General features: G+C 54.3%; 2 protein-coding genes across 3 annotated transcripts; both read left to right on the plus strand.

The window, feature by feature from the left end:
• Positions 1 to 1,088: 1,088 nt before the first annotated feature.
• On the plus strand, positions 1,089 to 12,889 carry GPR157 (G protein-coupled receptor 157). Its single transcript, XM_058855434.1, has 5 exons — positions 1,089 to 1,511; positions 6,846 to 7,059; positions 8,494 to 8,688; positions 9,520 to 9,769; positions 12,111 to 12,889. Exons 1-4 carry the CDS (start codon positions 1,135 to 1,137, stop codon positions 9,736 to 9,738), a joined length of 1,005 nt encoding a protein of 334 aa, XP_058711417.1. The 5' UTR covers positions 1,089 to 1,134; the 3' UTR covers positions 9,739 to 9,769; positions 12,111 to 12,889.
• A 1,277-nt stretch (positions 12,890 to 14,166) lies between these two features.
• LOC131587496 (solute carrier family 2, facilitated glucose transporter member 5-like) lies at positions 14,167 to 24,530 on the plus strand. 2 transcript variants are annotated; one of them, XM_058855432.1, is made up of 13 exons: positions 14,167 to 14,470; positions 14,909 to 15,036; positions 16,658 to 16,756; positions 17,413 to 17,573; positions 18,056 to 18,180; positions 19,996 to 20,148; positions 20,228 to 20,353; positions 21,427 to 21,614; positions 21,958 to 22,068; positions 22,335 to 22,436; positions 22,838 to 22,913; positions 23,195 to 23,322; positions 23,931 to 24,530. In XM_058855432.1, exons 2-13 carry the CDS (start codon positions 14,980 to 14,982, stop codon positions 24,156 to 24,158), a joined length of 1,554 nt encoding a protein of 517 aa, XP_058711415.1. In that variant the 5' UTR covers positions 14,167 to 14,470; positions 14,909 to 14,979; the 3' UTR covers positions 24,159 to 24,530. The 2 variants fall into 2 exon arrangements, with proteins under 2 accessions (XP_058711415.1, XP_058711416.1); XM_058855433.1 differs by lacking the exons at positions 14,167 to 14,470; positions 14,909 to 15,036; positions 16,658 to 16,756; positions 17,413 to 17,573 and adding an exon at positions 17,620 to 17,968.
• Positions 24,531 to 24,622: the final 92 nt, after the last annotated feature.

Raw genomic sequence — 24,622 nt, forward strand, 5'->3', positions numbered from 1 at the left:
GTCCCGATCCCGGTCCCGGTGCCTGTCTCGATCCCTGTTCCTGTCCCTGTCCCGGTCCCTATCCCTGTCCCTGTCCCGGTCCCTGTCCCATCCCGGTCCCGGTCCCGGCGGGGATCCCTCGCCTCTGCCCGGCCCAGCCTCTCATGACGGCGGGGGCGGGCCGGGCCCGGCGCTCCCGGGGCTGCTCCTGCGGCTCCTGCGGCTGCTGCTCCGCTCCCCGGCCGTGCCGGGCTCGGCCAGGGACTGCGGCCACGGTGACCACGGTGACAGGGACTGCGGCCACTCCGGACACTGTGACAGGGACTGCGGACACGGTGACCACGGTGACAGGGACTGCGGCCACGGTGACAGGGACTGCGGCCACTCCGGACACTGTGACAGAGACTGCGGCCACTCCGGACACTGTGACAGGGACTGCGGACACGGTGACCACGGTGACAGGGACTGCGGCCACTCCGGACACTGTGACAGGGACTGCGGCCACTCCGGCCACTCCGGACACTGTGACAGGGACTGCGGACACTCCGGCCACTCCGGACAGAGCCGGACGGTCACTCCGGACAGTGCGCGCCCGCCCCGCGGGGCTGCATCGCGCTGTCCCCTCGCTGTCCCCTCTCTCCATCTCGCTGTCCCCTCTGTCCCCCCTCTATCCCCTCTGTCCCCTCTGTCCTCGCTATTCCCTCTGTCCCCCCTGTCCTCTCTCTCCTCCTGCTATCTCCCCTCTCCCCTCTGTCTCCGCTGTCCCCTCTGTCCCCCTGTCCCCGCTGTCCCCTCTGTCCCCCTGTCCCCGCTGTCCCCTCTGTCCCCCTGTCCCCCCTGTTCCCCCTGTCCCCTCTCCCCCTCTGTCCCGCTGTCCCCCCTGTCCCCCCTGTCCCCTCTGACCCTCTGTCCCGCTGTCCCCCCTGTCCCCTCTGTCCCCCTGTCCCCCTGTCCCTCTGTCCGCTCTGTCCCCCCTGTCCCCCCTGTCCCCTCTCTTCCCCTCTGTCCCCTCTCTCCCCTGTCCACTCTGTCCCCCCTGTCCCTTCTCTTCCCCCGCTGTCCCCCTGTCCCCTCTCTTCCCCTCTGTCCCCCTGTCCCCCTGTCCCTCTGTCCCCCTGTCCCCCTGTCCCCTCTCTTCCCCCGCTGTCCCCGGCCATGCCGTCCCCTCTGCCCCCCACTCGCTTGCGGCTGGCGGAGCGGGGGGCGGTGCTGGTGTCCTGCTGTCTGTCCTGCGCGGGGTCTGTGCTGCTGCTCTGCTCCCAGGCTCGCTGGCCGGAGCTGCGGACGCGTCCCCGGCAGCTGCTGCTGCAGCTGTCCCTGGCTGACCTGCTCTCGGCCCTGTCCTATTTCTACGGGGTGCTGCGGGACTTCGAGCGCACCTCGTGGGACTGCGTCCTGCAGGGCGCCCTGTCCACCTTCGCCAACACCAGCTCCTTCTTCTGGACCATGGCCATCGCCCTCTACCTGTACCTGAGCATCGTCAGGGGCTCGCCCGCGGGCGAGGCTTTGCTCTGGTGCTTCCACGCCGTGAGGTGGGTGCTGTGAGCTGCCAGGACCCCGGGCACCCCCAGCCCTCCCCGTGGAGCCTCGCTCGAGTCTCTGTGCTTTCCTCCTCCTTCCCCTCTAATCCCTTGTAAATGGTATTTTGCTGTCTTTTAATGACCCTGCTTGTTCCCCCATTCCCTTCCCGAGTGAAGAGTTGGAGATGTGGAAAAGTTAAAGGTTTCTTGTTCAAGGTCGCTTAGAAAAATCTCTGGCAAATTCTAATGACTGGAAATCCTGGCTTCTGCTTTTCCTCCAGTCTGCTCTGATGCTCTAGAATAACAAACCTTGTGTCTGTGGCACCTGCCTGCTGCTGCCCAAGAGTTTGGGATCTGTCCCCACGGGTCCCCAGCTTCCCCTGCCAGCCTGGTCCCTGGGTGCTGCCCCTCTGCCCAGGCAGCTTCCTGGAATTCCACACAGGAGAGCGCTGTCCACGAGTGATGGAACTGCTGGAGAAGCGCTCTGAAGGTTGTTTTGGTGTGTTTGATTGAAAGCAAGACAAACCAGACCACAGAGTAGCTTTATGTCTGTTTCTGCTATTTAGGGCACTGATTTTCCACATCATGTTTAGTAAAAGCTTTCATTATGCAATTGGAGCTTGTGGAATCATGTGCTGCGTCCACGCCGAGCAAACCGTGATCCTTTAGTGCCCCGTGTTGCCAAGCTTTTGCAATAAATTATAAGAGGAGTGATCTGGTTTAAAAGAGGGGAAAAAAAGCCCTCAGGACAAGTAGAGAATTTTCTTTGCTTTCTTAGTCCAATATTTGTTACCTTTTAGTTTCAAACAGCATCGCTTGGCAGATGATTGCAGTAGAGCTGAGTCCAGGTGAGGATGGGCCAGAGACACTTTGAGAACTTCAGTTCCTGCCCTACCTGCTGGAATTGCTGAGGGAAGATGCACTGGAGGAGTATTTCTGTTATTTCATCTCAAGTAAATAGAGTTGTACTCAGAGCTGTGGTGAGGACAGGGTGCTGGTAAAGAACATGTTGCTTAATGGATATAAAAACCCAGCCTGACTCCTTCGTGGCCATTCTGGTTCCACCAGGCACATCAAAGCACTCAGGCAAATCTGGCCTATTTGTAATTTTCCCAGCTGCTAATTGCTTGTGTGGCTTTTCCTGTACTTCAGTTTCTCCTGCTGGTTTAGTGCTCCTCAGCCTTGTCAGCTACCAGGAGAGGAGAGAAACAGAGCCACTGAAACAGCTCTGGCTGCGATCTGTGCTCCCTCTAAAAACTGTAAAAATCCTGGGAGATTGCTCCAGCCCTTGGCACAGAGGGAGAGATGCTCAAACTGAGCTGCTTCTGGCTCAATTTGTTTGGTTTATTTTCGGTTCTTTACAATAAAAACGAAATCCCATCTTCAGTCCTTGGTATTCATCAGCACCATTTGCTCTTTTTAAAGGCTGTAGAGGACCTGTGAGCAGATTCTGCTTTGTAAATGCCTCCTGTTCTGTGCAGGGCCAGTTTAAAGCTGCTTCTGCTTTATGATCTGTCTGAAAAGGCAGAGAAAACAAGTGAGGACGTGTTCTCTGCCCATCCCCTCGTGACACATCATCCTGCTTTCCTTCCCTGCACTTCTGGAGTTACCTGAGAAATTAATCTCTGGACATAATGCCTGGAGATGGAGCTGACTAAATACACGTTGGGAGTCGGTATCCAGAATTTTCCTGAGGGAAATCAGGGTGTCCCAGTGGATGAAACCCGTCAGACGGGTTTGTGCCAGGGATTCCTGTGGTAACACATCCACCAGTTCCAGGCTGGAGAGCTGCAGCCTCTGCTTTGGTGTTAAACTTGTTGAGCTCAGAGGAGCTTTGAAAAGAAGCCTCCAGCAGCTCTGGAAACTCTTGGCCAGCTGGAACTCGTGAATTGTGGCATCCAGGGTGCAAAGGAGCAGCTGCCTCTCTGCTTCTGAATTTCCAAGGCTCAGGTGTCGGTGGGGGGAAACATCCCCTTTGTTGTGAGAGGAGCTGGTCCAAACTCGGGGTGAGGAATGGAGCAGACAGGCAGAACCCACCTTGGGATTGTTTCCTGCTTGGCTTTTGGTACCAATTGCTGACATTTGAAGGGTTTTCATTTCATGATTAGGCTGTGCAGATATTATAACCATAAATATACTTTATTTTTAAAAAAAATCTATAACATAGGCATGCTTATATATTAAAATATATGTTATACATGATATTTTATATATAAATGTATATATATATATACATTTATAACCATGCATAAATATTCATGTCCATGGAGTGCCTGGGTCCTTTCATGCACTGCTGCTCTGTTCACCTCACTGCTTCATGGGCTGCCTCCTGCATGGTTGAGCTGGGTTCAGCCATGTTCAATCAGTTCAATCAATCAATTCAATTCAATCATGGGTTCAATCAATTGAAGCTGGCCAGATTTGGAGTTCTGGTTACACTGTGTGCTCACTGCTCCTTCCTGGAGCTGCCTGGGATATCCAGGAGCCCAATTTTCCTGTCCTTACAGAGCAGAAATTGCTGTCCCCAGAAGGAGCTGTGTGCAGCCCTGCTGGCTGCAGGCTCCTTGTCCAACCTGTGCAGGCAGGTGACAGCAAATCCCCTCCTTGTGAGAGCCCCCAGGGGGATCAGCAGCTGTGCAGCAGAAATCAAAATGTGTTTATCCAGAGCTCTGACCCCAGAAAACCAGGGCAGGTCAAGCTGAACGCTGCTGGAGCTGAAGGTCCTCACCCTGCTTTGTTTTGGTTTGACTGCACAAAGATCTGCTGGGTTGGATGATTTTTTATTCACAGACGACCAGGAGCTGTATTGGAGGAATGAGTACTGTTGTGTCTGTCTTACAGACTGGATTTCCAGCCTTTTTACAGGAAGCAGGAATCCTCTTCTCTCACTGTTTGCATCCAGGTGTGCTTTGGAGAGGCCCAGCTGACACGAGGGTTCTTTGGGGCTCAGAGGAATATTTCTGCTTCTCTGTTATCCTGGATCCTTTTTTATTGCAGTCCTGACACTCACCTGGGGTGCTGAGTCCTGATCTTCAGTTCCTCCTCTCTCCTGGTTCAGCACTGGCACTTGGCAGCCCCCCTGAGTCTGTGGCTTAGGAGCTCTGAAGAACCAAAGCACCAGTCTCAGTTCTCCTTTCCAGCCTGCTGAGATGGAGCTGAAATTCACAGAAATGTCTGATTCCTTCCTAGGTCCTTCCTAATTTCACTTTGTTGGTAATCCCTTTGCTTGGTGTTGGTGGTAAATATCCATCTGATCCCAGAACGCTATTCCAGTGCTAATTCACTTCCCATTAATGCTGCACTTCTCTTCCAAGCTCTCCCTTTCACCAGTTATCTCCTGAAGGTTTTTAAGTCCCTTTCTTAGTGGTGGGTTATTTCCTGCTGTGTCTGTACTCACACTGTCCTGTCTGACATCCACACACAGCCATTTGACCTGCCTTTATCTTAATTCTCTTGCAGCTCGCTGATGAGATCATTATTTAGGCAAATTAGTTTCTTAATTCACTTCCTTTTTTTTGGTGCCTTTGTGCCTTAAAATGGTTTTTCTAAGGAAGTGAATTTCTCTTGAATGCTTTCCCTTAGTGCTCAGCTCTCCCAGGGGTGCTGAGAGTGGAATCTTTGCATTTGCAGCTCTTTCTGAGAATTCACCAGGTTTACCAAAGTGACTCCTGGATTGTGTGGAAACTTTCTTGGTGGTGGTGACGTTTGGGATGTTTTTAGAAGTCTGCTCTGATAACAGAGTGGGGAGGGCTTCCTGCAGCACAGCTGTCCTTAAATAACACCACTGCCTTGGATTAGCACTGCTTGTTCTGAGCTGAGCCCTGAAACAAAATGTTCTCAACTCTGAAGAGTTGACTCTCAAGTTTTTTACAGCCCTGTATTTATTTTTGTTTCTTTTGTTAGTAGGTGAATCCAGACATTATATCAGAGTAGGTAATGGGGTATTTTTGAAATCCAGTATCATGGGATTGTCTCTGATTGGGCTATGGAGTTTCAGATAAAGTTCTGCCTACCTAGTCTGGTGTCTCTGAATTCTGGGGGCAAGATCCTTTCCATGCTCCTGCAGCTGCTCCAGGCTGTCAGTGAAGGCTGTTTGAGAGCAGGACACTCATGGATTTGTTTTCTGTGTGCTGGGGAGGGCAGGAGGGTTGTGCTGTGAGCCCCTGTCCCTGTCCCTGGGGTGGCTGTGGGAGGGCAGGTGACACATTCAGCTGCATGCAGGGCACTCTGCTGCTGTCATTTCTGTTTGGGCTGCTGGCATTTTTCTCTTCTTCCTCATGGTTTCTTGTGGGCAGCCCAAGCAGCTGAGTGATTTAATTCCGTGTGTCACCACAGTTATTTTGCTTCTAAATGCTCCCCTGTATTTGCCTCTGCTGTCAAGTGAGAAGCCAAAGCCACAGGTCCAAGTTGTGTGAATGTGGCTCCTCTTTTCTTTCTCAGCTTTTTGCTGGTACTACCAGCACTTTTCCCTGGCTCTTTGTCCTTCAGAAATTATATTTTTGCTCCCAAAATATTGACTACACCTCCACTTAAAAGCAAAGTAAAGCAAACAAACAAACAAGGCACGGATAGAATGAAGTTGTGGATTTCTTTGTGTGCCGAGTTTCACTTTGGAATCAGGAGGTGGGACTTGGCTGCTTGTGCTCTGAAAGCTCAGCATCAGCTGGCTGGGTCCTGCAGGAAAATCACATTTTACAATGCCCTGGCCTTGTCAAATCCTCAACCTGCCGGTGTCCAGGAGGGAATGGGAGAAGGGCAGGAGCTGGGCTGGGTCCTGCTGCCCTGGCTGCACCCTGAGCTGTGCAGCCCTGTCACTGCTGGACACGAAATGATTCACACACACCCAGCTCGAGGTGTGGTGAAAGAAGAAGAGTTTATTTGTCCTTTCAGTATTTATAGGTTTCTGACCAGCACCAGGGATTGGATAGTCAGGTCACCACCTTCCCAACCACACTGGCTGTGAGGGATGTTCATCACAAGGCATATCTTTAATGGAATGGATAAACCCCTGTGTTTATAGTTACTCCTGGGAAAATGGTTAGAAATGATGAAAACCATATGGAAAGGGCTGATTCTCAGGGCAGCACAGGCCAGCTCAGAGTGCAGCACGTTCCTGACCTCTGCCCTCAGGGCTGGGCTCCACATTCCCACAGTGGATCCCTGGGAGGTGGATTTGCAGTCCTGGGTCATTCAGTGCCTTTTGGTCACTTCCCCTCAGCCGGTTCAGCAGTGCTGCTGCTCCAGGATAAACGCTGGATTCCTGGCTGGGGAGATCCCCTGGCTCTGCCACCCATCTCCTGAGCTGAGGATGTTCTTGGCTTAACCTCATTCTCTGTGTCCCCCCAGCTGGGGTGTCCCCCTGGCCATCACGGTGGCCGCTGTGGCTCTGAAGAAGATCGGCTACGACGCCTCCAACGTTTCTGTGGGCTGGTGCTGGGTGGACCTGGACGCTGAGGATCGGCTCCTGTGGATGCTGCTGACGGGGAAGGTGTGGGAGATGCTGGCCTATGTGACCCTTCCCGTGCTCTACATCCTCATCAGGAAGCACATTAACAGAGCAGTGAGTATTTGCTGCCTGGTTCCATCCCCTGAGCTCTGCATTTCTCATTGCTCAGCAGCTGCACGGGCAGGGGGTGCTCCATGACTCCGAAATGTCCCAGCCCTGGGAGAGGCAGAGCCCTGATCCAGCAGCACCATCACACAGGGATTTAGCACAAGCAGAATGTAAAAGCCCTTTGAAAAGGAGCAGGGCTTGTGGGATGTTCATGAGGGAAATGCTACAGTCAGAATTGAAACGGAATGTGAAGGACAGATTCAGCTTTAATCAGTTTTCTGCAGTTCCACTTGTACCAAGATTGGAATTCTCCAGCCTCATTCCTTTCAGTGTCTCCAATGCCAGTTTGTGTTTATGGATGTTACTCTGTCCTGGCAGCTCAAAGCTCCATTTGGGAATCCAGGCACGGGATGGCTTTGGGCACCACACAGGAGATTCCCTGTCCTAGCAGGGGTCTGGGATTCAGAGCTTCAGTGGTTGCTGTTCCTTGTGAACACTCAGAATCCATTTGGACAGCACTGGCATAGCAGACAAGTCCAGATGAGAGTGGCAGGAGGAGCTGCATGCAGAGATTCCTCTTCTCTCTGAGCTGTCTCAGGGAAAGGAGCCCCACGTGTGGGTTATTTCCTTCTGGAACTTTCTGCCTCTGCTGGTGCTGCAGCTGTGGCGGTGGTGGGGATAAACACAGCCCTGCCCAGGGCAAGGTCCTGCAGATGATTTGGGATAACAAGGCACTTTCCAGCGGGAAGGGAAGGGAAGGGAAGGGAAGGGAAGGGAAGGGAAGGGAAGGGAAGGGAAGGGAAGGGAAGGGAAGGGAGCTGGGGACGGTTTGCTGGTGCCTGTCAGCATCACCAGGCGTGCAGGACACGCTGTCCCAGCCATGGGCAGAGATTGCAGCGTGAGCTCTGCAAACCTGACCTGGCCTGCCTGTGCCTGTGTCTGTGCCTCTGTCCCTGCCCGTGTCGCTGTCCCTGCCGGCTCTGGGGACACGGCCAGAGCTGTGGGGTGTCTCGGTTCTGTCTCTGAGGTTCCGCAGCCCCCGGAGCCCCCCGCGCTGTGCCCGCCTGTCCCCGCAGCAGCGCTGGGCTCTGCAGAGGCGGAGGTGACCGGTGGTGGCTCTCCTCTGTCCCCCCGGGTCCCAGGGGCTCTCCTCTGTCCCCCCGGGTCCCAGGGGCTCTCCTCTGTCCCCCCGGGTCCCAGGGGCTCTCCTCTGTCCCCCCGGGTCCCAGGGGCTCTCCTCTGTCCCCCCGGGTCCCAGAGGCTCTCCTCTGTCCCCCCGGGTCCCAGGGGCTCTCCTCTGTCCCCTCGGGTCCCAGGGGCTCTCCTCTGTCCCCCCCGGGTCCCAGGGGCTCTCCTCTGTCCCCCCGGGTCCCAGGGGCTCCTCTCGCTGCGGGAGAGCCCCCGGGGCCGGCCCTGAGCCCTGTCCATCCCCCCGAGCAGCGCGCTGCGCTCTCCGAGTACCGCCCGATCCTCCCGGGGACCCCGGCCCTGCGGCCCCGCGCCAGCATCGCCGACACGAAGCTGATCCTCATCCCCGTCATCTTCATCTTCCTCCGCATCTGGAGCACCGTGCGCTTCATCCTGACCCTCTGCGGCTCCCCCGCCGTGCAGAACTCGCTCCTGGTTGTCCTGCACGTGAGTCTGGGGAGCGCTCGGGGCTGCCCGGAGCGGGATGGGCACGATGGGATGGGCACGATGGGATGGGCACGATGGGATGGGCACGATGGAGCCCCTGCGGCCCGAGGGACAGCCCTGCCTGCGACAGCAGGGACAGCAGGGACAGCAGGGACAGCCCTGCCTGCGACAGCAGGGACAGCAGGGACAGCAGGGACAGCAGGGACAGCCCTGCCTGGGACAGCAGGGACAGAAATGCAGCAGTGACAGCAATGACAGAGGTGCCAGAGGTGACAGCAGTGCCAGAGGTGACAGCAGTGCAGCAGTGCAGCAGGGACAGAAGTGCAGCAGTGACAGAAGTGCAGCAGTGACAGCAATGACAGAGGTGCCAGAGGTGACAGCAGTGACAGCAGTGCCAGAAGTGCAGCAGTGCCAGAGGTGCAGCAGGGACAGCAGTGCCAGGAGTGCAGCAATGATAGAAATGCAGCAGTGCCAGAAGTGCAGCAATGACAGAAATGCAGCAGTGCCAGCAGTGCAGCAGGAGCAGTTCCAGCAGCATCTAGTGGCTGCAGAGGAAAGCTGCAGTGGCAGGGATGGACGGGCCCCGCTGCTCCAGGGAAAACAGCTCCGAGGGGAGCTCTGGGTGTCAGACCCCAGCAGGGCTCAGCCTGTCCTGCCCACACCAGCGCCAGCAGCAGCTCCCTGGGTGCTTTTGGGGGGAAAAAACTCATTTTTCTGAATTCCTTGTTCTCCCAGCCGGTGCCTCAGTCCAGCAGCTCTGTGACTCGGTGTGTGCCCTTCTCTGGGGGTGTCTGTGGGAGCAGCCCCGCTGATTCCTCGCCTGCCTTGCAGGGGATCGGGAACACGTTCCAAGGAGGAGCCAACTGCATCCTGTTCGTGCTGTGCACACGGGCGGTCCGTGCCCGGCTGCTCGCCCTCCTGGGCTGCGGCCACTGTCACCAGCTGGCCTGGCCTGCCCGGGGGTCCCACGGCTCCTGGCAGCCCCACAAGGACAAGGACAAGGACGTGCCCGGCCCCGAGCAGACGAAGCCGCTGCTCTCCAGCACCTGAGCTGCCCCGGCTGCTGCTGATTCCTCTCTTGGTAAAACTCCAGCCTTTGCTCCTGCCCTGTGCTCAGAGCGAGGGGTGGGAGCAGTGCCAGGGGGGTTCTGCTGCTGCTGCTCTGGGGTTCCCTGTCTGACTCTGCAGCCCCAAACCATTTCTAGAACTGCTCTGCTCCCTCCCCCTGAGCTGTTCCTGGAGCCTGTGAAAGGAGGAACTGGGCTGCAGGGCTGGCTGGCCACAGGAGCAGGACAGCAGGCAGAACTGGGGAGGAATTGGAGGCTCTTTTCAGAGTGAAATGCCACGTGCACACACATCTGGTCACTGCACAGATCAGATGTTTGCTGCCCCAGGTTTTGCCCACAAGGGGATGCAGCCCCTGCTGCCCTGAAGAGAATCACCCAAGCTTGCCTAGAAAGTGTCTGGGAGCAAAACTTGGCCAGAATCTCCTCATTTCAAGTGCAAGAACGGGCACTGATGTCCCTGCACTGGTCTGGTTGTGTGAGCACCTCGTTTCCTGCAGCTTGAGCTCCTGAGCTGCAGAATTTCTGGGGGTGTCAAAGTTCATCCAGGGCAGAGCCCGTGGGGCTGTGGGTTTGTGTCTGTGGAGCAGCAACACAGCTCTGTGTGCCAGAGAGCAGCTGAAGGAGGGGAAACCCAGAGCAGCTGTGCTGGGATGTGCTGGGATGAGCTGGGATGATGTTGGGATGTGCTGGGATGTGCTGGGATGATGTTGGGATGTGCTGGGATGTGCTGGGATGATGTTGGGATGTGCTGGGATGGGCTGGGATGGGCTGGGATGTGCCTGGAGCTGGGATGTGCTGGGATGAGCTGGGATGAGCTGGGATGTGCTGGGATGATGCTGGGATGATGCTGGGATGAGCTGGGATGTGCTGGGATGAGCTGGGATGATGTTGGGATGTGCTGGGATGTTCCTGGATGATGTTGGGATGAGCTGGGATGTGCTGGGATGTGCTGGGATGAGCTGGGGTGTGCTGGGATGTGCTGGGATGATGTTGGGATGAGCTGGGATGTGCTGGGATGTGCCTGGAGCTGGGATGTGCTGGGATGAGCTGGGATGTGCTGGGATGAGCTGGGATGAGCTGGGATGTGCTGGGATGTGCTGGGATGTGCCTGGAGCTGGGATGTGCTGGGATGAGCTGGGATGAGCTGGGATGTGCTGGGATGAGCTGGGATGAGCTGGGGTGTGCTGGGATGGGCTGGGATGGGCTGGGATGTGCTGGGATGAGCTGGGATGTGCTGGGATGTGCCTGGAGCTGGGATGTGCTGGGATGAGCTGGGATGTGCTGGGATGAGCTGGGATGTGCTGGGATGAGCTGGGATGAGCTGGGATGAGCTGGGATGTGCTGAGATGAGCTGGGATGTTCCTGGATGATGTTGGGATGAGCTGGGATGAGCTGTCTCTTCAGGCAGAGCACTAAAGCCTCTAGGAAAGGACGCTGCTGTGGTCCCCTGCAGGTCCTGCTCAGTCCCAGGGCTGGGGCAGCAGGCAGGGTCCCTCTCTGGATCAGGATCCTGGAGGTTCCCAGGCTGCTGGGAATGGCAGGGCTCTGAGCAAACCTCTCCCCATGCACCTGTTTCTCCTTCTCCCACACCACACAGCCCAGAAAAACAAAGGACTTTTAATTTGTCATCAGTTGCCATTTTTAATTTGTAGAAGAGGTTTTTGCAAGGGGAACAGGAGCCTCGTGAGCTGTCTGGGGAGGGAGGGCAGCTGCTCTGAGCCCCCAGCTGTTCCAAAGATGCTTTTTTGGCTCCTTGCAGTCGTGTTTGCAGCAGGCAGCACCATTCCATGGCGCAGAGTCCTCGGGGGCTGTGGGCAGAGATGAGTCCTGTTCTCTCCTGAAGCCTTGGCATTCACTTTATAATTCTATTGGTATATTTAACCCCAAATGTGCACAGGCTGTGTAAACACGGGGAGTCCTCAGGAGCTCTGAGCCCATTTCATGGGGCTGCCGAATGGCTCTGCTCTTCAGCCTCCCCAGAGCCTTTGAAAGGTAGATGGAAGCATCTTATCTGTGCCAGAGATGACTTCAAGAGGATTTTTCCTCCTTTCAAAAGGCTTTTAAAAACTTCTGAAAGCTAAATAACAACCTTGGTAGCTCAGCCTCTTGTGAATCCCACAAGGCTTGGAAAGAGGAGCTGTGTTAAACTCCTTGCACAAAGGTAGGATAGATATTTTTTTAATTTTATGAGACTCAGTATCATGCTGTGTTCAGTTTTTTTGGAGCCAGTCCTGAAGAGAGAAAGTAAAATTGTCACCAACTTGGCCTAAGGGAAAACAAAACAGCAGAAAAAAAACACCACCAAAAGTAATCAAACCAGACTCCATGTTCTCAGATTGCCTTTTTCCATTGCAGAGCTCTGAGAAATGCTTTTGGAGGGACGTGCCAGGGATGCATTTCCAGCTGCAGGCTTGCTGCAGGTGAGGGATGGTGCCACAGTCCCACAGAGGGAGCTGCAGCCCGGGGAAAGCGGCTCTGGAGAGCTGAGCCTGGACAGATCCTGCTCCTCACACTCCTCACACTCCTCACACTCCTCAGCATCAGTGCTGGGATGCTCTGGGACCCTCTGCTCAGCCCAGCTCCAGCTCAGCTCCCCTCCTTCCCTCGCCCTGCACTGCAAACATTAAAAACTCCTTGGGGTCTTGTTTTTGTGCCTGGCGAGGCTGTGCCTGGGGAGTTCTGAGGTGAACAAAGGCCGAGGGGCAGGAAAGCTCCAGGAGCTGCTGCAAGGACTGTCCTGGGCTGGCTCCTGCTCCTCACCCCCCCAGGACAGCAGGGATTGTTTGGTGCTGGTGATGGAAGGTGCCCCTGGGTGTTCACCCTTCTCCTTGGTGTCCAGGGGGTCACCGTGGGCTTTGTGGTGGCACCTGGGGGTTCTCCCGAGGGAATGGGAGCCCTGCAGGCTCCTCGGTGCTCAGGGACACGGGGATGTGTCCCCAGCAGGGACAGCCCTGCCAGCACAGGGCTCTGAGCTCCGCTGCTTTCTGTGCCTTGGGAGCGCTGGGTCACCCTGGCCAGGGGCTGGGGCTTTGTGTGCCATTTGGAGATAATGTTTTGCCTCATTCAAAGCTCCTCACTTGCTTGTTTTTAAAGTATTTTCTCCGACTTTTACAAAATAAAGTTCTTTTTCTTTACCAGGACGGTGCCCAGCTTTGCATTTGTGCAGCAAAACCAGGATCTCATCTGGTTCTTGGTTCCAGAGCTCTGCTGCTGTTCCCTGCAGAGTCCCTGTGGATCCAGCCCTTTCCCAGTGCTGGGATCAGAAATGTTCCCTGCACAGTCCCTGTGGATCCAGCCCTTTCCCATTGTTGGGATCACACTGTCACACTGTTCCCTGCTCTGGATCCAGCCCTTTCCCATTGCAGGGATCAGACTGTCACACTGTTCCCTGCTCTGGATCCAGCCCTTTCCCACTGTTGGGATCAGAACTGTTCCCTGCACAGTCCCTGTGGATCTCCAGCCCTTTCCCAGTGCTGGGATCACACTGTCACAGTGTTCCCTGCTCTGGATCCAGCCCTTTCCCATTGTTGGGATCACACTGTCACACTGTTCCCTGCTCTGGATCCAGCCCTTTCCCATTGCAGGGATCACACTGTCACACTGTTCCCTGCTCTGGATCCAGCCCTTTCCCAGTGCTGGGATCACACTGTCACACTGTTCCCTGCTCTGGATCCAGCCCTTTCCCATTGCTGGGATCACACTGTCACACTGTTCCCTGCTCTGGATCCAGCCCTTTCCCATTGCTGGGATCACACTATCACACTCTCCTGTCTGACTGCATGCCATTTGTACAGCTGCTAAAGCAGGGGCTGTGTATGATTTATTTTCAGGCAGATCATTTATTTCTTAAATCCTTGTTTCACCTAAAGTCCCACAGTGGCTTAGGGGCCCAGAATATTGAATTAGCCTTGCCTGAATGTGCAATTCCTTCCCAAAATGCAGGAGTTCAGGAACAGGGTTTGAAGACCACGATAGAGAATTTTCCTTCCCTGTATTTTGTGAGTGACAGGGCAGCTGTCATTCTGCTAAGAGCTCCCAGAGGGTGATACTGCCTTTAAAGGACTGGAATTCCATGATGGAAATTTGTCCTCTTTGCAGTTTCCCCAACTGTGGGGCAGAATTTTCCCTCTTGGCTTAAGATCTGTGAAGGTGAGGACAACACAAGCTGCTGAGGGTGCTCGGGCTGTGGCCGCCCATCAAGCGTCCTTCAGGCTGTTCACAGAAAATAAATGCAATAAAAGAGAAATCCCAAGGAGTCTGGGGACTAAATTCCACCACCCTGAGAGCAGCAGGGCTCTGCTCTTCTTCCTGCTTTGGGGCATGCAGCTTCCACGTGGAGGAGGCGATGCTGCAGCCAGCCAGGGAACGTGTGCAGGACACGTGGGGAAGAGGTGTTGCTCAACAGATGCCTTTTTTCCTGGGCTGGCTGATGAAAACAGACCAATAAAACAGGAGGTTTCTTCTGGTTTCTCTGGCTGCTGGGGATGCCTGTGAACTTTGCATTTCTCTGATAAACTCATCCACAGTTGTAGTGGATGATTAACCTGGGCTCTTGAAGCAGTCCCATAACAGAGGAGGTTAAAAGAGCCAGCAGCACGTGTGTGCTCCTCGCATGGAGAGGAGAGGGAACCCGGCTGCTCTGGGGGAGACACAGCCCCGGCTCTGGGAGGAGGAGAAGCTCTGAGGACCGCAGGAGTGCCTGAGGCAGCTGCCAGGTAGGAGCACGAGGAGTGGGTTTTTGGCCCAGGGTGGATCTGTGCGGTTTGTGGCTGCAGGGGCTGCTTGGGGCTCAGGGCAAACACCCTCTCTGTTGCCAGGGATGCTCCCCGTGTTCCCTGATGCTGCAGTTGCTGGGCAACACCTCCAGCTGTAGCAGCCCCAGCTGCAGCTCCTGGCTCTCTCCTTGCCCATGCAGATACCGGGGGGAACTGGCTCATTTCAGCAGCTTTGCTGAAAGGTCTGCCCCTCCTCGCTGGGGAGCACCTCTGCTTGAGGGTCTGCTAAGAGAACATCTGCCACTGGCAAGAGCTGGAAGAAAACTGAATGGGAGCCACGGGAGAGCCAGGCAGAGGATGGGGATGATCGGCCACAGCGCTGACAGAGCCCGGGGCTGGATGGATGCGTTTGGAACTCAGAAGGTTTTTTCTCTGCAGGACATTTCCATCCCCCGTGGCTGCCTGGGCTGGAAGAAGCTGCTCTCAGCATCTGTGATTCACACACCAACATGAAGCTGAAAGGAGGGAAGCAGGAGAGCTCCGAGGGCAGTGAAGGTGCCAAGGGGGTGAGTGTTTTGGGTGCCTGCCTCCAGCTTGAGGCTCCCAGGGGATCCAGAGTAAACCCTGGGGGTCTGTGGGTACTGTAAAAGGGAGGAAGAGTTGAGATCTTTTGGGCTGAGATGTTTCTATTCCTGAGCCCAGTTTGTGTCTGTCTGTGGCACAGCGTTGTGCTGAGTCCCGTGGTTGTCTGCAGCTCTCCCAGCCCTTAACTCTGTGTGACTTTCCCCTTCTGAGTGACTTTCCCTCCTGTGTGACTTTCCCTCCTGTGTGACTCTCCCCTTCTGAGTGACTTTCCCTCCTGTGTGACTTTCCCTCCTGTGTGACTTTCCCTCCTGTGTGACTTTCCCTTTCTGTGTGACTCTCCCTGTGTTTTCTCTCCCACTTTCCCATCGGTGTTAGGCTGGATGGGGCTCCTCTCATGGCAGTGTTTGGGGAACCTTGCACCAGGCACTGCTGGGGAATGCCAGCGGTTTTCCTGAGAGCGCTGGATGTCAATAATTAACACCAGTGGCTCTTCTAAACTCCTGGAATTTGGTTTATGAGAGCAAGGCAGATGCTTTTCATCACCAATGAGAGAATGGCAGCAGTCTCCTCCCAAAAAACACCAGACCTGAGAGCCTCAGTCTCCTCCTGATCCTTAGGCTGAGATCAACTTGAATTTTGATCTCCTGTAACACCTTAAACTCTGCAGATCCCTGGAGCTGAGCTGCCAGAGATTCTGAGGAACAGAAAGAAGCTCCAGTGGTTATTTGGACAAATGTTCAATTAGGGAGATGCCAGAGCCCTCATGTGGGACCTGAGCTGAGTGCTGGGACAGAAAACCTCGCAGACTTTATGCCCATTAAGGCTGGTGATGGTGGCAGCAAACGAGATGAAAATGAAAAATGACTTTATTTATGTAGCAGCAGTGAGATGCATTAGTGAATAAAAACCCAGCCAAAAAAAATCCCAACCCAGCTCTGTCAACACAGCCTGGGGGCTGCATGGCAGCTAAACTGTTGTGAAAAGCGAGATTTTTTGGATTTTTGTGACGATGGGGAATGTGTGCCCACAACAGGGTGCTGACCCCACAATTCCCCTCCTCTGTTCCAGTGCAAAGTGCAGCTCCTGTAGCCCCTCAGCCAAGCCCTCCGTGGGCTGCTTGAATAAGTTCTAATTGGCTTCAGGGGCAATCAGATCCATAAATAGCTCTGTCCCAAAATACAGAGGAAGAAAAAACAACCAGGAAAGGGATTTTGCCACTTGATGCAAAAATCCCATCTTTTTAAAGCTTTCCCTTGCCAGTATCCTGTGTTATTCCACTGTCCAATTTGCACATTGGGGAAGAATAATTGTGTACAACCTTTTTCCCTGCAGGGTGGTGTTTTAAGAATGGTAACTTGAAAAAAAATTAATCATCCAAATGATTGGTTCCTACCAGCAAAGCAGAGTAAATTGCTCTAATGACCGTGGGCATATCAAGCAGAACAAAATGAGTTGTAATGGAAACAGCCCATTGGGCAGCAAAACGAAAGGAAAAACACAGAAAGCGAGACTTCCTTTGTTTTTACTTAAAGTTCTTAATGCCTAAAAGCCAGACCCATTTCCAAGGTGGTGCTCATGGTTTTTTTGTCTCTCCCCCTGCAGAAAATGACACTTCTCCTGGCCCTGGCAGCTCTGGTTTCTGCCTTTGGATCTTCCTTCCAGTACGGCTACAACGTGTCTGTGATCAACTCTCCTGCCCCGGTGGGTGAGGCTGGCTGGGAGAGGGGCAGGTGAAACACCCCAGGAGTTCCCTGGCCTTTGTGGTGTCTGTGGGGACAGGCTTGTCCCCTCTGTGCCTGGCTGTTGTGCTTTATAGCAAGGCAAACCCCCAGGTTCAGGAGCCAGCACGGTGGCCACACCCAGGCCACTCGGACCATTCACCCACAAGACACCAATGTGATGGATGGTGAAGAAATGGTGTTTATTGCTGGAGAATCTGACATTTTATAACCTAGGCTCACTGTGTTACTCCCATCTGCTTCCATCACAGCCAGGTGCTATTGGCTAATTGCAGGGCTCATTATTATACTAACAGAGAGGGGGTTTATTATCTTCCCATGACATTCCGATATCTTCAGAGTGCCAAAACCTTGCTTCAACACCTGGGACAGCTGAGCTCTGGGTGCCTCCCCCTCTGGCCACCAGGCACCTCCTAAAGGGCAGCATAACCTGGAGGAAGAGTTTTCCAGCCCAGGCTGCTCCATCCCTCTCTTGCACTCATTCCCCAGCTCGCCCATTCCGGGTTTTTATCAGGACAGTTGTTTTAGGGCAGAGCTTTATGGCATTTGTTGTTATCTAACCTTTACAGCATGGGAATTGTGCTCACTGTGTCAAATGTGCTCTGTGTTTCCCTGCAGTACATGCAAGACTTTTACAACAGGACCTACCTGGACAGGACAGGAGCGCCCATGGACAGCGGCTTCCAGACGCTGCTCTGGTCCCTCACGGTGTCCATGTTCCCTCTGGGTGGCCTCTTTGGCTCACTCTTGGTGTGGCCCATGGTCAACAACTGCGGCCGGTAAAGTGAGAGCTGGAGCTGAGGTCCTGCCCTCCCTCTGGGAGAAGATAAAAGTCATCTCCTGGTGATTCAGCCTTGCCCAGCCCTTCAGCAGCCTGAAATTCCCACACACACCCTGAGGGGAAAGCAGGGGGATGAGGGAGAGCTGCTGGGCTCAGCCATGGCTGTTGGCTCCGTAAATTGAAGGAATTGATGTGGTTCTGGTGTGGCCAAGGCCGGGCTGTGGGCCCTGAGCCAGGCAGGGCAGTGAGGAAAGGAAGCCCTGGCATCTCAGATCAGGCCCAGCTTCTGCTGCTCAGGTTTCCTGAGAAGCTTCACTTCTTTCTGAAACCTTCATTGCCTGCAGGAAAAATGTGGGAATTGCCATTTCCTCCTTGCTCAGGGTTTGGCATGGTGTGAGTTTTGGACAGCGTGAAACAGAGGGGATCTCTGCAACTCAGAAATGCCCAACTGAATCCATCTCTTTTCCTGTTACTCTGCAGAAAGGGCACTTTGCTGATAAATAACCTCTTTTCCATCGCTGCTGCAATCCTTATGGGAACCTCAGAGCTGGCAAAAACCTTCGAAGTAATCATCCTTTCCCGTGTTGTCATGGGAATATTTGCTGGTAAGTGGATGGTAAAGGGAGAGCAATAAATATTTCTTTGGCTGTGGAAAGGTGTTTTATTCTCCCAACAGATGCTTTCACAGGTAGCACACACTTTAGAACCTGCATGACAAGGCTGTGCTTTAGCCCGGTGCAGAAGTACTAAAGATCTTTGGGAGATAATGGCCCTGGGACTGGAATTTAAACTGCAGGGAGGAGATGTGTGTCTGTAAATGCAGCAATAAACATCTGCTGGGCACTGCAGCTCCCACCACCAGCAAACCTGCTGAGGATAATCTGCTTTCCCAGACAACTCAAAACAGATAGTCTACTTCTTTCCTTTTCAACATAACCAGAATAATCCATCAAAAGCCTTGCCAGACCCAATAGTGCAGCCCTGGAACTGAGTGCTCTTCCTGCAGGAGAAATGTTAAAAGGGAGAGCAGAGGGCTCAGAGCCACTGGCTTTCCTGCAGGGACAGAGGGAAGCCAAGGATATCTGTGTGCTCCTGGTGTGAGTGGCTTTATTGGAGCTGCAGGAGCAGGGGACAAGCAGAACCATGCTGGGGACCCCGAGCACAGCCAGGTCTAGAAAGGTCCTGAGATCATTTAGGCTCAATTAATTGGCTTTGGGCTGGTGAGACTGGCACACTCCCTGGTTTGTTAATGAGCTGGGATAGCTTGCAGAGACAAATTTCCTGCCTTAGCTCACCAATTGCTGCATGTACAGATCAAGCTGCTTTCCCAAGCCAGGTTCTTGTTTTCCTTTTTCTTTTCTTTTTTTTTTTTTTTTTTATTGTTAGTCCAATGGTTTTATTTTGGCTTTTGATTCCCTTCAGCCTGGCAGCTGCTCTCAGCACTGGAGCTTGGGATAAATGCTAAGGGTCTTGTTAAATGTGATCCCTCTTTCCAGTTATTTATAACCAAAAACCAAATCCAGCCTGGCTGCCCTGGCTTGTCCTTCTCAGGCTGACCTGGCCTGAACTGTGGGTGTTGTGCCTGGAGAGGATCTGGGAGGATCCCAGTGTCACCCTCTGGCACTGGTGGAATTTGTTTCTGTAGCTTTTAGGCTTTTTAGCTTTCAAATATCAGCCTGATCACCTTTGTAACACCCGGCTCCTGAAGCCGAGGGCCTCTAGAAATGTCAGAGTTGCCTGTGGACATTTGATTCCAGGAGTTTGGAGCTGCCAGAATTTGCAGCGTAAGCACAGGAGCTGGCAGCTCACTGGGGTCACTGTGGGCAGCCCTAGAACGTTCCTAAAAATAACCTGTGTCCCTGGTGTCCTGATTAGAGCATAAATACCTATTCCAGCAAGGCACCTGCAACACATCTCAGCCCAGCAAAGCTCTCAGCACAGTCTTACTGAGCAGGGAATTTTTAAAAGCTAACACAGAGTCACTTCCTTCCACTTTCACATCAGTGTGTCTGGAGACTGATTTCTCTTCTCGTTTTAGAGGAAGAAAAAGTTCCTCTCTCATCCTTGGAGTTTGTTTCCAAGCCTGAAGCAGCAGGATTTTTGTGTGTCTTGTGCTGTTCCTGGCAGAGCCTGCTGGGAGAAAGCTGCTTTTAGGAGGATGAACACTGAGCACTCAAACCAAGACACCCCCAAATCATCTGCTGGCTCTGTAGGCAAGGAGGCTCCTGCTAATCCTGTCAGACTCCAAAAATGCTTTGCTGCCCAGCAGCTGATAATCCAGACACTCAAAGCAGAAGGGTTTGAGGGTGAAGTTTCTGCGCATCCTGTGGTTTATTGGGAATCTCTTTTGCTCCCCATGGGAAATCAGCAGCTTGCTGCAGCTGGAGCTGCATGTCCAACACCGTTCTCTTAACTTCTAGGCCTGGCTTCCAATGTGGTTCCCATGTTCCTTGGAGAAATGGCCCCCAAAAACCTGAGAGGAGCAATTGGGGTGGTGCCACAGCTCTTCATCACCATTGGCATCCTTGCAGCTCAGATCCTCGGTCTCAACAGCATCCTTGGGAATGCTGAAGGTAAAGCTCTGGCTCAGGCCCTGTCCGTGGGCTCCACAGGGGGAGGATTTCTCTCAGCTCACATCTTGCCTTGCTGCAGGGTGGCCTGTGCTGCTGGGGCTCACTGGGATCCCGTCCCTGCTGCAGCTCCTGACGCTGCCCTTCTTCCCCGAGAGCCCCAGGTACCTGCTCCTCCAAAAGGGCAACGAAAAGCAGGCACGGAGAGGTACAGAACCATCCTGCCCTGGCAGGGAGCTGGGCTGGGATGGACCTGCCTGTGGGACACAGGAGAGGGGAAACTCTGCACTGATGTGCTGCTGGTGGGGGGAATTCTCGGAATGCTGCTCATGTGGGGATTCCCAGGGTCACAGCCTGCTGTGCCTTGCTCTGAAACAGGACAGCTCTCTGTAAACCTGGGCTCACAACTCCCCTGGGGCTCACAACAACTCCCCTGGGCTCACAACTCCCCTGGGGCTCACAACAACTCCCCTGGGCTCACAACTCCCCTGGGCTCACAACAACTCCCCTGGGGCTCACAGTTCCCCTGGGCTCACAACTCAGCTCCCCTGGACTCACAACTCAACTCCCCTGGGCTCACAACAACTCCCCTGGGACTCACAACAACTCCCCTGGGCTCACAACTCCCCTGGGGCTCACAGCTCAGCTCCCCTGGGCTCACAACAACTCCCCTGGGCTCACAACAACTCCCCTGGGGCTCACAGCTCAGCTCCCCTGGGCTCACAACAACTCCCCTGGGCTCACAACAACTCCCCTGGGGCTCACAGCTCAGCTCCCCTGGGCTCACAACAACTCCCCTGGGCTCACAACAACTCCCCTGGGGCTCACAACAACTCCCCTGGGCTCACAGCTCCCCTGGGCTCACAGCTCCCCTGGGCTCACAACTCCCCTGGGGCTCACAACAACTCCCCTGGGGCTCACAACAACTCCCCTGGGGCTCACAACAACTCCCCTGGGCTCACAACTCAACTCCCCTGGGCTCACAACAACTCCCCTGGGCTCACAACAACTCCCCTGGGCTCACAACTCCCCTGGACTCACAACTCAACTCCCCTGGGCTCACAACAACTCCCCTGGGCTCACAACAACTCCCCTGGGCTCACAGCTGCCCTGGGCTCACAACAACTCCCCTGGGCTCACAACAACTCCCCTGGGGCTCACAGTTCCCCTGGGCTCACAACTCAGCTCCCCTGGGCTCACAACTCAACTCCCCTGGGCTCACAACAACTCCCCTGGGCTCACAGCTGCCCTGGGCTCACAGCTCCCCGTGCTCCCCACCAGCTCTGCAGAGGCTCAGGGGCCGGGAGGACGTGGATGATGAGATACAGGAGATGTACCAGGAGGACCAGTCAGAGAAGGAGGAAGGGCAGTTCTCTGTGCTCAGCCTGTTCACCTTCAGGGGCCTGAGGTGGCAGCTCATCTCCATCATCGTCATGATGGCAGGCCAGCAGCTCTCGGGGGTCAATGCTGTGAGTGGGGCAGGCTGGGGGTGCAAACGAGGGCTGGAGCTTCAGAGGGGGTGATGGGGACAGCGCTGGCACAGGAGAGAAACCCAGGGGTGCCCCTTTGCCCAGGACACAGCCAGTGTCACCCTGGGGTGGGCCAGCCCTGGCCAGCAGCAAACCCATGGATGAGGTACAGGGTCAGCTGCCCTGTCAGTAACAGGAATCTTTTTAAAGTGCTTGTGCACAGATCCAAACACCAGAAATGGACAAATTCTGTCCTCAGGCTTGTGTGCACCAGTGCCAGGATTTCAAAAGGGGGATTGATTCCCATGTTCTGCCTCTGAACACAGCTGTGGTTCTGCTGCAGGTGTTCTACTACGCAGACAGGATCTTTGAGTCAGCAGGAGTGCCCAGCAGCAGCATCCAGTACGTCACCGTGTCCATCGGCGCCATCAACGTCGTCATGACTTTGCTTGCTGTAAGTTTGTGCTGGGGCTCTCAGTTCTGACTTGCCTCCCCCTGTTGAAATTAGGTTGTGCTCATGGACTCCTACAGGCACAGAATGGTTTGGGTTGGAAGGGGCCTTAAAGATCATCTCACCCCAAAACCCTTCCCCTAGAGCCTTATTTGCAATGGGAGATGCTTCCCATGACAGATACCCTGTGGTGTCCCTTGGACAAAAACATCTGCAGCAATTGCTGAGCCCCTGGTGCCTCCCCCTGTCCCCTCTCCTGTCTCTCCCAGGTTTTCATTGTGGAATCCCTGGGGAGGAGGATCCTTCTCCTGGCTGGCTTTGTGCTGTGCTCTGCCTCCTGTGCAATCTTAACTCTGGCCCTCAACCTCCAGGTACGTGTGAAAGGCTCGGGTGGTCCCACCCAAGATTTCTGGACTTTACAGGGAACAGGCCACTGGAATATTTTGAGGATGCTTCTACACCCTGGGGAGGAAGGGACAGCATGAAAGGTCTCTGTACTTGCATATCCACCTTAAAGAAAGCCAGGAAAAGCTGTGATCCTGCTTGCCTGGATGCTCCTCCCAGGATGTCACTGCATGTTCACAGCTCCTGCTGCATCCCCCAGCAGGGATCATACCCAAGCTGGGGTTTCTGTGTCTAATTATGGCCATGTCTGGCACTGAAGGGTGACACAGCCTTTAAATGCCTCCAGATCTTACTGGGAACAGTGCCTTCAGTGTGCTGGGGATGTTCAGACAGGAGCCACATCTAACCTGTGATCCAATCCTCACAGACCACTGTCTCCTGGATGTCCTACCTCAGCATAGTCTGTGTCATTGCCTACATCATTGGACATGCCATCGGACCCAGTGAGTGCCCACAGCCCGCCCAGTCTCCCCCACAAGCTGGTGAAGCCAGGTGTTGTGCTCAGTTTCCAACCAAAACCTTTGTGGGGCTCCTCCAGGGAGGTTGGATTTCACCTCTGTGTGGCCATGCCCTGTGCAAGTCATTGACCTGCCCCGGTTTTTATCTTTAGATTTAATCCTTGTTTGATTTACTGGGTTAGAAAGCACTGAGATGAGCAGTGTAACTGGGGATTCAGGGTGAGGGGGTTGCCTTTGGGATTTCCTCAGCTGTGGCTGCCCTGCAGGTCCCATTCCCGCTGTGATGATCACGGAGATGTTCCTGCAGTCGTCCCGACCCGCGGCGTTCATGGTGGGGGGCTCTGTGCACTGGCTGAGCAACTTCACCGTGGGGCTGGTGTTCCTCTACATGGAGGTGAGAACCCCAGCACAGGGCAAGGCTTGGGCTGGAAATCAGCTGCTCATCCTGCTCTTACAGAGAGGCTTTGAGGAGCTGTCAATGCACTTGCTGGCTCTCAAAACCTGTGTGTGGGATTGTCTTAAGGGCAAGAGCCTGATGCTCCTCAGCACTTTCCCATCACACCTGGCTGCTGCACAGGCTTTGAAAGAAAGCAGTTTGATTGCCAGGACTCATCCTGAGCTCAGGAGCTTGGAAAAGATGGCAAATTCCCCATCCTCCACTGCAGGATGTGCCTGGGGGGGACAATTTGAGCTTCTGAAATGTGGGTGCCCTGTTCAAACTGCTCCCAGCAGCAGTGACCCATAAACTGCTGCAGCCCCTGCCTTTAACCTGTGCAAAGGCAGCTGCTGAGTTCAGTTTCCCAGTAAGTTTCCAATAGACCCGTGGTGGTTTGAGAAGACAGAATCTGAAACCACCCCAGCTTTGAGTGGTTCAGCTTAAAATATGTGCACCTCACTGAGGCTGCTTCTTCCATGGCCAGTGCAGGGTGCAGCAGGTCCAGAGCAGGTAAATCCCAGCTGGAATGTTGTCCTGACCCCTGCTCTCTCCTGTCACTGCCCCAGGCTGGGCTGGGGCCCTACAGCTTCCTCATCTTCTGTGCCATCTGCGTCACCACCATGCTTTATATCTTCTTTATCGTTCCTGAGACCAAGAATAAAACCTTCATGGAAATCAACAGGATCATGGCCAAGAGGAACAAAGTGGAGATTCAGGAAAGCAAAGAGCTTACAGATTCCTACCCCCTGCAGAAGCAGGAAGAGAAGAAAGTGCTCTCCAGCAGTGAGATGTGACCCAGCTGTGTTTGGCCTGACAAGATCTGTTCAGCAGGAAAACAAATACAGGGATTCCTCCTTTGATGCTGATCTGATAATCATGGAGCTGTTACGGCTGGAAAAGACATTTAAGATCAAATCCAGCAGCAAACCTAATGCTGCCAAGTCCTCCTCTTGTTCCAGGGAAAGTTCTGGGCCAGCTCAGTTCTGTGACCAAGTAGCTGATGGCACGAGGTGAAGTGTCCCTGGTGTCCTGGGGACACGTCTGGGGACATGAGCCAGCCCTGGGCTGGGTGTGGGGCACTCGTGAGCAAGGAGTGCACTGAACTCCTCTGAGGAACTTGTGTGCTTGAGGGTCCAGCAGGGGGAAATTAAATTCCATTTGGTGTATCAGTGTGCTGCCCTCTTCTGAAAAAAGCAGAATTGTTGAACAGCTTGGCATGGATTTTGTGTTGTAGATGGAGAATCCTTCACACAATTTA

The sequence above is a fragment of the Poecile atricapillus genome, chromosome 22, assembly GCF_030490865.1.
Source record: "Poecile atricapillus isolate bPoeAtr1 chromosome 22, bPoeAtr1.hap1, whole genome shotgun sequence".
NCBI lineage: Eukaryota > Metazoa > Chordata > Aves > Passeriformes > Paridae > Poecile > Poecile atricapillus.

Excerpts from the sequence above, each read along its gene's own strand:
- GPR157 (XM_058855434.1), top strand. The coding sequence starts at position 1,135 with ATGCCGTCCCCTCTGCCCCCCACTCGCTTGCGGCTGGCGGAGCGGGGG. Across the intron at positions 1,512-6,845 it reads TGGTGCTTCCACGCCGTGAG|CTGGGGTGTCCCCCTGGCCA; the intron begins GTGGGTGCTGTG and ends GTGTCCCCCCAG. Across the intron at positions 7,060-8,493 it reads GGAAGCACATTAACAGAGCA|CGCGCTGCGCTCTCCGAGTA; the intron begins GTGAGTATTTGC and ends CCCCCCGAGCAG.
- LOC131587496 (XM_058855432.1), top strand. The coding sequence starts at position 14,980 with ATGAAGCTGAAAGGAGGGAAGCAGGAGAGCTCCGAGGGCAGTGAAGGT. Across the intron at positions 15,037-16,657 it reads GCAGTGAAGGTGCCAAGGGG|AAAATGACACTTCTCCTGGC; the intron begins GTGAGTGTTTTG and ends CTCCCCCTGCAG. Across the intron at positions 23,323-23,930 it reads TGGTGTTCCTCTACATGGAG|GCTGGGCTGGGGCCCTACAG; the intron begins GTGAGAACCCCA and ends TCACTGCCCCAG.